This window comes from Urocampus carinirostris, chromosome 8 (assembly GCF_059441175.1).
Source record: "Urocampus carinirostris isolate Australia breed hairy pipefish chromosome 8, RoL_Ucar_1.0, whole genome shotgun sequence".
In the NCBI taxonomy this organism is placed as follows: Eukaryota; Metazoa; Chordata; class Actinopteri; order Syngnathiformes; family Syngnathidae; genus Urocampus; species Urocampus carinirostris.
This window is the reverse complement of record NC_142356.1, coordinates 44694371-44708573: the sequence shown is the minus strand read 5'-3', so window position 1 is coordinate 44708573 and position 14203 is coordinate 44694371. Positions and strand designations below refer to the sequence as shown.

General features: G+C 40.2%; 1 protein-coding gene across 1 annotated transcript in view; it reads left to right on the top strand.

Moving 5' to 3' along the window:
* The window catches only part of lonrf1 (LON peptidase N-terminal domain and ring finger 1), a 41441-nt gene that overhangs the window by 8206 nt on the left and 19032 nt on the right, over nt 1-14203 (top strand). Inside the window, exons 4-10 of the mRNA XM_088342864.1 lie at nt 3800-3988; nt 4063-4276; nt 5095-5197; nt 7432-7546; nt 7620-7741; nt 8741-8899; nt 13116-13278. Coding sequence (XP_088198990.1) covers nt 3800-3988; nt 4063-4276; nt 5095-5197; nt 7432-7546; nt 7620-7741; nt 8741-8899; nt 13116-13278 — 1065 coding nt within the window. The remainder of the gene's footprint in view (nt 1-3799; nt 3989-4062; nt 4277-5094; nt 5198-7431; nt 7547-7619; nt 7742-8740; nt 8900-13115; nt 13279-14203) is intronic.

The window sequence follows — 14203 nt, the reverse complement described above, 5'->3', positions numbered from 1 at the left end:
AGTGTTCACGGACCAGGTGAGTTTGTTTGTAATGTGCACCCCTAGGAACTTGATACTGCTGACAACCTCCACAGCCTTGTTGTTGATGCAAAGTGGGGCATGGTTGGGCTGGTTTTTCCTAAAGTCGACAATGATCTCTTTAGTTTTGTCAACATTCAGGACCAGGCTGTTGTGCCTGCACCAGGCCACCAACTGCTCCACCTCCTCTCTGTAGGCCAGGTCGTTGTCGTCCCTGATGAGGCCCACCACTGTTGTGTCGTCAGCATACTTCACGATGTGGTTTGTGGCGGACCTAGGGACGCAGTCGTGTGTCATCAAGGTGAACAGCAAGGGGCTCAGGACACAGCCTTGGGGGGAGCCCGTGCTGAGGTAGATGACATCTGAGATGTTCTGACCTATCCGCACTGATTGGGGTCTGTCACTGAGGAAGTCCAGCAGCCAGTTCCGCAGGGGGGTGTTGAACCCCAGGAGTCTCATTTTGTCAACCCGATTGTTGTGGGATGATGGTGTTGAATGCTGAACTGAAGTCCAGGAACAGCATCCGCACATGGGTGTTCTTCTCCTCTAGGTGTGTCAGGCTCAGGTGAAGCGCAGAGGAGATGGCATCCCTGGTGGAGCGGTTTGTCCGGTAGGCAAACTGAAAGGGGTCGAATGAGGAGGGGAGACTGGAGGTGATGTGCTCTTTAACCAGTCTCTCAAAGCACTTCATTATGATAGGAGTCAGTGCAACGGGCCGGTAATCGTTGAATGATAAGATCTGGGGTTTCTTTGGCACAGGGATGATGTTGGCAATTTTCTGTGTACATTGTTACAAAGAATGACAATACAAAGGAAATTATTATTATTATTATTATTATTATTATTAAAGTTTACGTGGGCAGGTACAATAAAAACAAGAAAATTATTTTAAAAATGCTTTTTTTCTGTCTCAAAGGTATGTCAGCAAGATGTTACTTAACCTCTGCTAAATGATCGCAATCACTATTAAATTTATTTGTTGTTCTTTGTACTTGAGTCCAAGTTTGGTGCCTGATGTTTGAAGCAGTTGGCCGTCGTTTTGTGTTACTGCTATCTTTTTAGTTACCGTAAAATCCAGACTATAGAGCGCACCTGTTTATAAGCCGCACTCACCACATTTCACGGTCTTTACTGGATTTGTCCTTACACAAGCCGCTGTGTATAAGCCGCATGAGCCCACGTTTAAACATGTAACACAGTCACAAGTTTCAGTCGATTATGACTTAAGGTGCTGCGATTGTGACTACAGATATAGTACACAATTCTATCACCGCAAACGGCAACATGAACAGAAAATGATAACGGTAGTTACAATTTAATGCAGACCTTTAAAGTCCGGGTCTTGTTAAAAGTAATCCAATGAAAAAAATGTATATTTCCAAAGTTAAAGGTGGGGAAAAATAAATATCCACTATTGTCCGCTGCAACAACAAACAGATTTAACTGAGCTTTACCCCACTTCCCGTCAGCCTGCGTTTGCTCCGCCCCTTCTTTTTGATTCGACGGTAGAAATTCTATCACACTAAGTCTCTAAAATAAATACATTACAAAAATATACAGTTGCAAATACATATTATACATGGTTACACATATTTACAAAGAAAGACGGTACACCTAGGGAGTTTTCAAAGTTTTAAAAATAATAATAATAATATAACTTTCATCCCAAACCGTGCTTGTGAAAGGTACCACCACGCTACTCTTAACACGCTCGCTACACATGAAGCGTAGCTGCTAAAAGAAGCCGTTCCGCAATTGAGAAATTCACGGTAAGCCATCCTTATCTTTTTCCTTTTAACTGTCCCCATCAAGGGCGTCTTCCTCATTATAGGAGAGAACCTCTGTCATACATACAATTCGAACATAAACTATGAGGATACAGTCTACCTCGGCGCACTTATTCCACCGGTCTAAATCTTACCTTTCGTACTCGAGTGCCGCTGGTGGCCGTTAGAAAAAATTCATAAATTGTCCGCTTCGCTGAAAAAGCCGCAGGGCTGAAGATTTGGGAAAAAAGTAGTGGCTTATAGTCCGGAATTTGCGGTATTTGTTTTTACCCACAAGGTAAAGGTATTTAAAATGACGAGCTAGTGCTTTGTGACATGGTGAACACTGTAAACATTTTGTTTGAAACCAAAACAACATTTAAAAAAAGGTCATTTTAGTTTGCATTCCCAAAAGCATAAAAAGTACAGACAGACTTAAATTTCAACCTGGTTGTGGATAAATTTGATTATTTTTAAAGAATATTGGTCATGTCAAAATGAACACTTTCGTAAATGCCTAGACCTTTACTTGGAAAAATATAGATTGTGATCAAATTTGACCTGGGGCGAATTAAGGCTTCAAGCTATTGTCACCTTTTTTCCATTTGAGATGCTCATGCTACACTCATTTGCAGGCATTTGATTGCAAAAAAACATCTGGCTAGAATAAAACGTTTCTATATTTGTGTGTTCCAACTTAGATTACAATGTTAGTAGCACCTGCAGTGATTATTTTAGTTTGGGACAAAACGTCAGTGTGTTACCTTTTAAAAGAGACCAAAACTGTCCATATTCTTTAAACCATTCAAGAACCGCTTTCAATTAATATCGGTATGTCTTAGATAGGCATTTTAGGCGAATTTTACAAGAAAGGTAAAGTGTTAATGTGTCTGAAAATGTTAACAAATAAAAAAAGACCCCCAAAAATGGCCAGTTTCAAAAATGTTACAAATAAACAAAACAGACATTGCTTTAAAGGTCAGGCCACCAGTCAGTCCACAGTATCAGGCTTTAATGCAGCTCTGTGACAAGTCACGATGTTCCCAGCTGTTCTGAATTCAGAGAAGGAGCTGATGTAGGGATAGACAGGTAGCGCCTTATTGGCTAACCGTTTGTTGCTGCTTTGGCTCAAAACTCACTTACCCAGTTTTTATTGGACAGCTGCTGGCACTCGTTTGGGACTGAATTGTTTGTCCTCCAGCGTATTTTAGCAGGTGATACTGTTTTAAATGGTGGAATAAGTATGTCTTGGCTTACGCTCTAGGCAAAGTTTGCAGTGCACGTCGCTGCTCTGCTTGCCTTTTTTTTGGTCTGACTCAAAGTTGCCAAAATACCTCCAAATAAGGGGCCTCTCCTGTCTGACTCTTTTCCCATGCATTGAGGGGGTATGCTGGATGTTATTCTTTGTCTCTTAATTAAATAAGTAATTAATTTTTATTAAATATATTTGGTCCCCTAAGAGAAATTCTTTTTCACTGACTGTACAGACGGGGTACAGTCAGTGCTGTTGCAGCAGATCGTGCCAAATGAGATATTTACAGCACCTGGTAGGCCCGACCCTGCTTAGCCTCCCGAGATCTAGGTTTCTCAGGGTGGTATGGCCGTATACATGTTTATTATCGCTCATTTTGACTGTGTTAAAGTCCAGTCCTGTGTGAGCCGCTCTAGTGCTAATCCTGCGAAATGATGGGCTGCTCCTCATGTCAAGTCCAGAATGGAGAACGCTTTCGAACGTGCGGATCTCTTCTTGGCTCTTGGGATCACTAGTAAACCAGCATTTTTAGGGCGAAGGCTCCAGACCTGAACATAAAGTGACATTTTCGTCTCCCAAATGTTGATCTGGAACTTTTATTGCACTAGCGCCCCCATTTTACAGATTTCAGTATCGACTTTATCGAACATTTTTATTATTTATGTTGGCAAAAATTATATGATGATAATTACCATTATCGTTTTATCGCCGAGGCCTACTTAAGTCCTGCATCATTGACAAGTTATGTACCGTTTTTCTACAGATTCTTTGCGATCTTCTGTCTTCAACAAACAATGACGTAAAAGTCGGTCTAAGGGAAACGACCCAGAACACGGCGCCTCACTTACGCAGTAAAGCCCTTGCTTCCGGCACACATGTCAAATCACAAAATCCAGCCGAAAGGCAAAGTCAACACCAGGTCCGTGCCGCGTTGTCACACCAGCGAAGAGAAGTAAGCTACATCTTCCAGCGTCCTGGTATAAAAAATATTTTCTTTGCTTGAATTTTAATTTTTTGGCTTCACAGAAACTGTGGGAGAGTCTTGAGCGTCCGGGTCTGGGTCGAGCTCAATCTTTGCGATGTCATGGAGTCGCTAGCGACGAGCAAGGTCTGAAGAGGGTCTGCTCGGCCCCTCAGCTCGGACACCAGGAGAAGGCCAGTCTGCTCAAGAGGAAGCTTTCGGTTTCCGATATGGAACCGTGTGTGTTGGCCAGTGCGAACAGCAAGTTTAAGAAACAAGGTATTGCTTTGAATCGTTATTTGCGTGATTAAAAACAAAACTAAGACAGAATCAGTGATTTGCAGTTATGATGGTGAGGCACGGATATACAAGTAAATGAGCCTACGTCTTATCATCATTTGATTGGCGGAGCAAGTGATCTTAACATAAGTGGTCGACCGATTATCAGGAGGGCCAATTATCGGCACAGATATTTGGGAAATAGATGGATATCGATATCGCCATTTTTTTCATTTTCGATGGGCGGATTATTAGGTCTTAGATGCAGCCTCCCGAGACTCTCTCTCTTGCTTTTACTCCCACCTCCTCTTCCCTTCCCTCCCTGATACCCGTCTTGCGCCTTGTTTGGATAAGCGACCGGTGGGCGGAGCCAATGAAGCGAGAACAATGATGTTTGAGCGGCAGCTCTGCTAACTAACCCTGACATGCCTTTGTCCATGATAGAAAAGCGTGCAGAGATAGCGTAAAAAATTAGGTTAACTTGTTTTAGAGTGGCACGTTCAGGTGGATACTCGTATATTCGCTCTGGTCATAACATTAGTTTGTCAATCAAGCGTGCCTCACTCTGCATCCACAGGCGCTCACCACACTAAAGCGTTACATACTATTGATATTAATAATATTCATAATATTTTGTGAAATTTCAAGAATCTAATATGATGCCTGTGTTACACTCAAATATGGTGACGTTAAATGAAAAATAAATATAACACTGAACAAGTACAACCATTCCAAAGCCTCACCTGCCTCACCTAGCTGCATGTCACTGAACCGAATTCTAGTGTTTGAGTAATATGCAATTTTCTGTTGGCTAAAAGGTGTAAAAAACTCCCGTAAAATGGCAGCCAAAGTGAAAACCGACAAAAATATTATTGAAGATTTCCTCGACGCCAATGATCTCGAGTGCTCTCTCTGCATGAGGTGAGTTCAGCCTAACAAGCTTCATAATTCCTAGTTCCTTTGAATACGCCTAATAGCGTTAAAATATTTTTTTTTAACATGGAAATTACAATTAGCGCACGTTAATCCGAAACAACCAACAACAGACATTTAGTAGTTGCTGATGTTTTCAATTTCAAAAGACTATCTGCTCAAGAAATATCCTAATTGTTGTTAACCTGGCTTTTATATGTATACAGAAAGTGGCTTTTGTCCGGCCCACACAAATTAAACTATATTGTCAACATCTAAAAAAAAGCTATTATATAAGCCCCTGAAGCACATAAAACATAATTACAAAAGTATTTTGTACCGACAATAAGGCGCACCTAAAAGCCTTTTTTTTTTTTTAAAAGCTCACCATCCGCCTTATAATACAGTGCGCCTTTCATATGGATCAATATTGAGTCACAAGGTCTCACAACTAAGGCAAGCAGCCGCCGACTAGATTTTCCCCCGTAGGTGAAGTAGTCCGCGTGTATGCTGGGATAGATGTGTACCGGCATTTCATTTCCTAATGTGTCAATCATCAATTGAATCGGTCACGATTGGCTAAAGTTATTTGGGGGTAAAGGAGGCAGGTCCTTTTTAGAATTTACAGGCTCGCATCGGGGCAAAACAAAGTCTGCATTTGGCCGAAAAAGAGGAATGTGAATTACACGGTAGGTTGCTCATTGGCATGGAGAAAACAACATTTTTTACTAGTCTGTATTTGTAAACAGGAATTATGGGGCTAAACAGACAGCTAGCAACAAACAACGTCCATCGAAGCAGAGATGCTTCTCGACAGATTTTTTCTTTTATTTGTCAGCATTATTGAGTGTTTTAGAGCATGTAAATATTTTACACGGTTGGCTTTACTACATTCACGGATGTAAGAGGACCACAGTTGCGTATTATTATTGAACGTGATAGCTGCAAGACGACTTTGGTGAGCTACCCCGGCTTTATATTTTCCCAGTATCTTGTTTCAGGCTGATTTTGATGTTTCCGCTATGAGTCTATTCTTGAATTCAATTCAATTTAATTAAAAGTGTTTATTGTCATATGCACAGTAAAAAAAAACACGTTTCACTGCACAATGAATTTCTTACTTTGCTGTCCACACAGTTGCCAGCGAAAAAGAACATAGAAATTAAGAAATCGTTGGCATTTCTTGAATCCCAAGAGTTTAACCTTCCTAATATGTGGAATTACGCATTTGAGTGATTAGTGACATCGTACAGACACTGTGTCCGTACGTGTCTGAGACACTTATTTGCTTTTTTGCGAGCCGTCGGATGTTAAGGGGTTAAGAAGTTTGACTGAACTTTCTGACTGCTTTGTTGACGTTCCCACTGTAGCGCCCTATAGTCCGGTGCGCCTTATGTAAGGAAGATATAGGAAAAAAACTATTTTTGGGGCTTGCGCCTTATAACCCGGTGCGCCTTATAGTCGTGAAAATACGGTAGTTTATACCTGCAGCTTTCACACACAATAAATGCACACAAACCCACTAACACAACACAAGGAAATCTAATAAAACAAATAAAAATAATCTGTGAAAAATACAGACATTGCACATATTCTATATGTTCATTGATTTTTTTAATATATATTCATTTTTATAGTTTTTCTACTGTGAAGTTTGGTGGTTCAAACAAAAATAAAAGTAATGTGAATTAAAACACTTGTCGCACATATTTTATTTATTTTTCGTAATTTTTTCTCCTGTTAAATTTTACAATTTAAGAAAATATATATAAAATAACACTTGAATAATTCAGAAGTTGCACACAGTTTTTTATGTATTATTTGTATTATTAATAATTTGCTGTACTTCTTTCCTTCTGTAAAGTTTGTCAATGAAAGTATATACATACCATGTAAATATAACAAAGTACTTAAAAGCTCACCCATACTTAATAGTATTATAGAATGCTTAGTGCTATGTTATGGATGTGTATTTTTTTATTTTAGATTGGAATACTTTATATTCAAGTTGAATACTTTATATTTTTCTTTTTATTAGTATTTATATTTTGTATTTTGCCAACTGGGGTGGAACCGTTATTTTGTTGTAGCAATACAATTATGATAAAGGTGATTCTAATTAAAATTGATGAAATCATTTTCTGACTATGAGGTAACTATTGAGAAAATTGTGATTGCTAACAATCAATTACAAGTGGATTAGGTAAAACAACACTACCTGATCAAAACTCTGCCCAATACAGGTTATACTATGAGCCTGTTACAACGCCGTGTGGACACACCTTTTGCAAAAGTTGTCTGGAGCGCTGTTTGGACCATACGCCACAGTGTCCCCTCTGCAAAGAGAGTCTCAAAGAGGTATATGAGACCAACATTTTGACTGGTTTTAAGGTGTTTACTCTGCGATTGATCCATTTTTTTTTCTTGACAGTATCTGGCGTGTAGAAAGTACACGGTGACAAGCCTGCTGGACGCACTAATTAAACAGTATTTTCCTCGGGAGCATGAGGAACGCTCCAAAGTTCACCTGGAGGAGACCAGAGAGCTTTCTGAGTAAGTCAGCTACAAAACATCCACGGGGGTGCGCAGGCTTGGTGAATAACGAAATACATGTAACGGTGTTACATAATCAGTATACGAAAAATATGTAATGGTATTTGGTTAGTTACAGGAAAAAATGTCTGTTTGCATCTTTCTATCTTTCTGCAGTCGCAATTATTCCACACACGCAGTACCCTCGGGAACCCCCGGTACACCATATAAAAACATTAAAATAACAAAATAGTATACAGCAAATACAACTTCTGCTTAAACTACACATATAAAATCAACTGATAATATAAAGAAACATCCATTTAAAGAAAAAATGACATGTAAACTAATAAATACAAATTTGAAATATTATCTTCAGTGCTATAAATAAATGATAACAATTATTACCCAACACCTATAGAGCCCTTTCCGTTGTGTGACGTAGCCAAGCTGTGCAAGCATTGTTCAGGCAGAATTTATGTCAGTTTATAGCAGCCCACTGACACAAAAAAATCGTAGATCATAGATAGGAACGGCTCAAAATAGCACACAATATGTTCTGGCAGCAAGACAGCGATTTTATTGTGGTCATTAAAGCCAACAAAAACTTTATTTTGATCAGTGCTGAATTTCTTCCTTCGAAGGTACTGGAAAAATTGAAAACAAAAATGCCCTTGAAAGTGCTTGAAAAGTATTTGATTTTGGCCAAACCATGAAAAATAACATTAAAGGATTCTAAAGATGCAATAAAAAAAACAAACAACATTTCTTTTTAAATCTAGGAATCTTTTCTTCAACTTCACAGATCTATAGAACATGCATGCACCGGAACAAAAATGTAACCATTTTTGGGCTCATGAAATAATTTCTGGACATCGTATATCGGGTAAAAATGTGTAAATGGAGCCAAAAAAAACACACCGAAAGGTTAAAACCTTTTCTTGGGGTCTACTGTATTTCTTGACATTATGCTAGTTCCATATTAAGCTCCTAACAATCTTATCCCTTGTCTTGATGCAGCTTGACGAAGAATGTGCCTATCTTTGTGTGTACCATGGCGTACCCCACGGTGCCTTGCCCACTGCACGTATTTGAGCCCCGCTACCGCCTCATGATCCGCAGATGCATGGACACATGCACACGGCAATTTGGGATGTGCATTAATGACCCCGAGAAAGGGTAAGCCCCAAAAAAAACTGAAAAGCAGTTGGTATATCCAGTGTTTCCCATACATCGGAAGATACTGGCAGGCCAGGGTTTCAAAAATCTGTATCTTTACATGAAATTATTACATGAAATATAAATTAATGCAAAGTTAATCAAATAACTCTTAGATTTGTAGTAATATGAACGATCGCAAACGCTATGGCGTGTATGTGTGCAATGTGACTCTCAGTCAGAATGAATCTTAGTCTGTCGGCCCCCTTCCCCGTGATGACATTCAGTTGTTGTGGTGTTTGACACATATATTAGCTACCGTATTTTCCGCACTATAAGGCGCACCTAAAAGTCTTAATTTTTTTCAAAAGCTGACCATGCGCCTAATAACACAGTGCGCCTTATATATGGCCCAATATTAAATTCGCAAGGTCTCGCAACTTACTCAACAGCCGCCGACTCGATTTTACCCCGAACGTGGAGTAGTCCGCGGTGTATGCTGGGATTTATATACCGGCGTTTCATTGGCTAACCAATGTGTCAATCATCATTTGAATCGATCACTATTGGCTGAAGTTATTTGGAGCCTCGGATTGGCTAGATGGCCAAAACAAACCCTGCAATCGGCCGAGTTTAGCAATGGCGTAGCAAGTCCGCGGTGTATGCTGGGATTTATATACCGGCGTTTCATTGGCTAACCAATGTGTCAATCATCCGTTAAATCGATCGCTATTGGCTGAAGTTATTCGGAGCCTCTGATTGGCTAGATGGCCAAAACAAACCCTGCAATCGGCCGAGTTTAGCAATGGCGTAGCAAGTCCGCGGTGTATGCTGGGATTTATATACCGGCGTTTCATTGGCTAACCAATGTGTCAATCATCCGTTAAATCGATCGCTATTGGCTGAAGTTATATGGAGCCTCTGATTGGCTAGATAGCCAAAACAAACCCTGCAATCGGCCGAGTTTAGCAATGGCGTAGCAAGCTTGCTAAAGTACGCCATAAAGAAACATGTTTCATTAGTCTGTATTTGTAAATATTCTACTCTCCTGGATTTACTTCACTCACGGTTGTAAGAAGACCATGATTGCGTATCATTATTGAACGTGAGAACTTAGGTGAGTTATGCGGCTTTATATTTTCCCGGTATCTTGTTTTAGAACGATCTTGATGTTGCTGTGATGAGTTGAGTGAATTAAACTCAATTCCAAGTGTTTATTGTCATATGCACAGTAAAGTTGTGAGCGAAAAAGAAAATAGAAACATAGAAATGTTTGGCATTTCTTGAATCCCAAGACTTCAACCTTCCGAATGATATTTGAAATGACGCATTTAAGTGACATCGTACGGACACCGCATCCGCACGTGTCTACGACACGTATTTGCTTCTTTGCAAGCTTTGGGAATGTTAAGGGGGTAATCAGTTTGACTGAATCATCTGACTGTTTTGTCGATGTTCCCATTGTAGCGCCTTATAATCCGGTGCGCCTTATCTATGGAAGATATAGGACCAAAAACTATTTTTTGGGGGTGCGCCCTATAACCCGGTGCGCCCTATAGTGCGGAAAATACGGTAATTCAATTTTCACCATAATTGCGTGCCATTTTCCAGGGGTGTATCCAAAAGAGCCGAAAATAATACCAACAGACAAATTAAAATTCGCCCAAGACATGTCGTTGGACGTTACTTCTTGAAATTTGTTCATTTTGCTTTAAAACACCCCTTTAATGATCAACAGACTCGTAAAATAATTCCCAATATGGTAGTTAGCCTCTTCCCTTTCGATTGACACCTTTCTCGATCCAATAGGATTTTTTTCCATTGTCCATAGCCCGCATTAGCCTATACGGGCCTGTATGACAAAACTGATATTGCCTCCAATAGGTCTGAATATGTTCAGCTGGTAGTAACCAATTCCAATGATGATTGACATATTGGTTAGACAATGAGATTTTAAAAATAAATGTATTCAATTTTTGGTATTCAAATCGGAGGCGAAATTAAACATGCACAGAGAAATTAGTGACTCATTTATACGCACCATTATCATGCGCAAGTGTGCACAATAATTGATTTGACTCCTGGAAAAACAAGTCAAACATTTACAAAGCTTTTATAATGTTCAAAAAATTGGCTAAAGTAAAATATATTTTTGCAAAGGTTTTAGTGTAGTAAAGTGGTCCATCAGGCCACTTAGAAAAATGTGTAAAATACACTGTTTAGTTTTTCTGATTGTGATCAAATTTGACAAGGTATCGGGTAAGGCTACAAGCTATTGTCTCACACTTGTTTTCCAGCTAAGATGCCTGTGTTACACTCACCTGCAGGCAGTTGTAAAAAAATAAAGAATTGAAAAAAATTCAGACTAGAATAAAAACCTTTCATTTCTGTGTGTTTCAACCCAGACTTTTCAATGTTAGTAGCAATTGTAGTGGGTCTTTCAGTTTGGGAAAAAGACTTACCTTCCAGATTCAGATTCAGATATACTTTATTGTCATTCGTGTACACGTGTATACAGAACGAAATGTCGATAGATCCGACCCGCACAGTTTCCTTGAGCGTCAGCCTGGATAGATAAGTTTAACCATGTCTTCGTCAGAATTTTAGCGCAGCAGTTCGTCATCTCTCGGTTCGATGTTAGTTCCTGTTGTAAATGGTCCAGTTTATTGTCCAGAGAGCGAACGTTGGAGAGGAAAATGGATGGGAGAGGCGTTTTAGATAGATAGATAGATAGATACTTTATTCATCCCCGAAGGGAAATTCACATTTCCAGCAGCATCCCTGAGCTGAGAACAGTACAATAATAAAGCCAAAAGAATACAATATACAAATACCCAGTGTGACGTGCAAATGCCCACTGTAGCGTGTTATATAGAGTAACTAAATAGTGCTACACAGAATACATATTGCAGTAAGATTCGGTAATATCCAATGTAGGTGGTGTGGTTTAATGTGGGCCTTTACTCTGCCGGGTGGAGTTAAAGAGCCTCATGGCATGAGGAAGAAAAGATCTCTTCAGTCTGTCCGTAGTACAAGACAGTGACAGCAGTCTGTCGCTGAAACTGCTCTTCTGTCTGGAGATAATGCTGTGTAGTGGATGCGATGGATTGTCCATGATTGACCTCAGCTTTTTCAGTGCTCGTCTCTCAGCTACTGTTGTTAGGCTGTCCAGCTCTTTGCCCACAACAGAGCTCGCTTTCCTAGCCAGTTTATTGAGACGAGAGGCATCCTTATTCTTGACGCTGCCTCCCCAACACGCTGCCGCATAGAAGAGGGCGCTTGCCACTACTGTTTTGAAGGGATTAGCCTTTAGCCTAGCGGTTAGCCCGGCCCGACACCCTCGCTTCCTTCTCCGGTCACACGGCTCTCTTGCCACTCTGCTTTGCTGCTTTGTAGGCCGCTGGGTCTTGTTGACGTAGCAGTCCATGGCTAAATAAACACTCCCGAGTGGTCGTAGCACCGAGCGCTTGATTTCTGGATGATTGCATATCCAGCAAAAAAACTGCGATCGTATATTAATCTGCAGTTTGAGTTGACTTTGTGCGCCATCAAAACTGAGTCGAAGACTGGGTTTTATGACCGAAGTGTAAAAAAGTGTAGCGAGCTGATGCAGCCGCAGCCGAACAGGGGCTGCTAAAAGAGAGACCTAAACCGTCCGTATTCTCCATTCATTCAATTTACTTTGGGTACGTCTTGGATTGGGATTCTTTTGGCGAATTGTACAGGAACATTAAGTGCTCTAAAAAAATAAAATCCAAAACTTTTTAATGATTTACATTTGAACTTCTAACCAATGTAGACCGAAACAACACAGAAGCTTTGAAAAACACCCAAAAATATAAGATAAAGTGTGTAACAAAAACAAATATAATCTCAAGGCACTGATTCAGATTTTTCTGTCAGTGATAGACAAAACTATTAATATGGTTAATATGAGTCAAAATAAGGATCAGTTTTCTGCTTTGGCTCATTTTTTAAAATGCCCTATCCTTCTTTTTGTCTGTCCTCTGTATTTCAGGCTCTCTCTCCGGCTTTAAAAGAATATATTTTTTGATAATAAAATTTTGAGACCCTGGCAGTGACCAATTAACACCCTAGTGGCCTGCTAGGAACTTTGAATAGTATGGGAAACACTGAGAATTCAAACTGGATAGACAAGCCACTATTAATTTAGTTTAATTTAGTTTGCACTGAGTCAGAAGTTAAAGTATTAACCGTGCGGCATCCTCCCCGGCAGGTTCGTCGACTTTGGATGCATGCTCATCATCCGGAGTGTCCATTTCTTGCCTGATGGAAGATCCGTGGTGGACACAATTGGTGGAAATCGCTTCAGAGTCCTGTCTAGAGCAATGAAGGACGGTTATAGCATCGCTGATATTGAGCATTTGGAAGACACCCAGGTAAGGAGTGTGCTCATAAACTGAATTCTCGGAGTTCATTACCCCGGGATGGATTAATTTGTTCTGAGTTGGGGAGCACAAAATCAAACTCAAGTCTAGAACTATCCATCTATTATCTGCACCGCTTTTCCTCAGTAGGGTCGCAGAGGTGCTGGAGCCAATCCCAGCTATCTGTGGGCAGGGAACACCCTAAAATGGTTGCTAGCCAGTCCCAGGGCACACAGAGACAGACAACTCACTCACTAATTCATACCTAGGCACAATTTGAATCGACCAAATAACTTGACATGTTTTTTTAAAATGTGGGAGGAACCCGGAGTGCCCAGAGAAAATCCACGCAGGCACGGGGAGAACATTCAAACTCCACACGGGGGAGGCTGCGGTAGCGTGCACCTCCACACCGTGGGGTTGCGCGCTAACCATCCAGCTGCCGTGCCGCCCAGTCTAGAACTAACGGATTGAAAAACAGTGTCTACCTTAAGGCAACAATATCCTTCAATGCTGCAAAATACAACACTCGTTAACCAAGCATGACAAGGGATGATTTTGTAGTTTGTTTATTTGTGTTTTATTTCATATGACTTATTTTTATAATATTACCCTTTATATTCTTGGTCTTTAGCGTTTTTTTTTTTCTTTTTTGGAAAACAAATCCCACACAAACATTGTTAACATTCTTCTAAGCTTTGCAAAACATAGAATAATTATTAAATGGGCAGCTTTGAAATATTAATATCGTTTTAGTTTTCAAAATACTTTTACATAGGGCTTTATATTTTTTGCTGCCCCGGATATATACAGTGTTCTCGTTTGCCTGCGTCCTAGACGCATCATTTTTGCTGGGTGAGGTGGAGTCGTCTTATTTCGTGAGTTTACTCTAATTGTCTCTCAAGCTTCACTACATTCGATGATGTGTTCTTTCTTG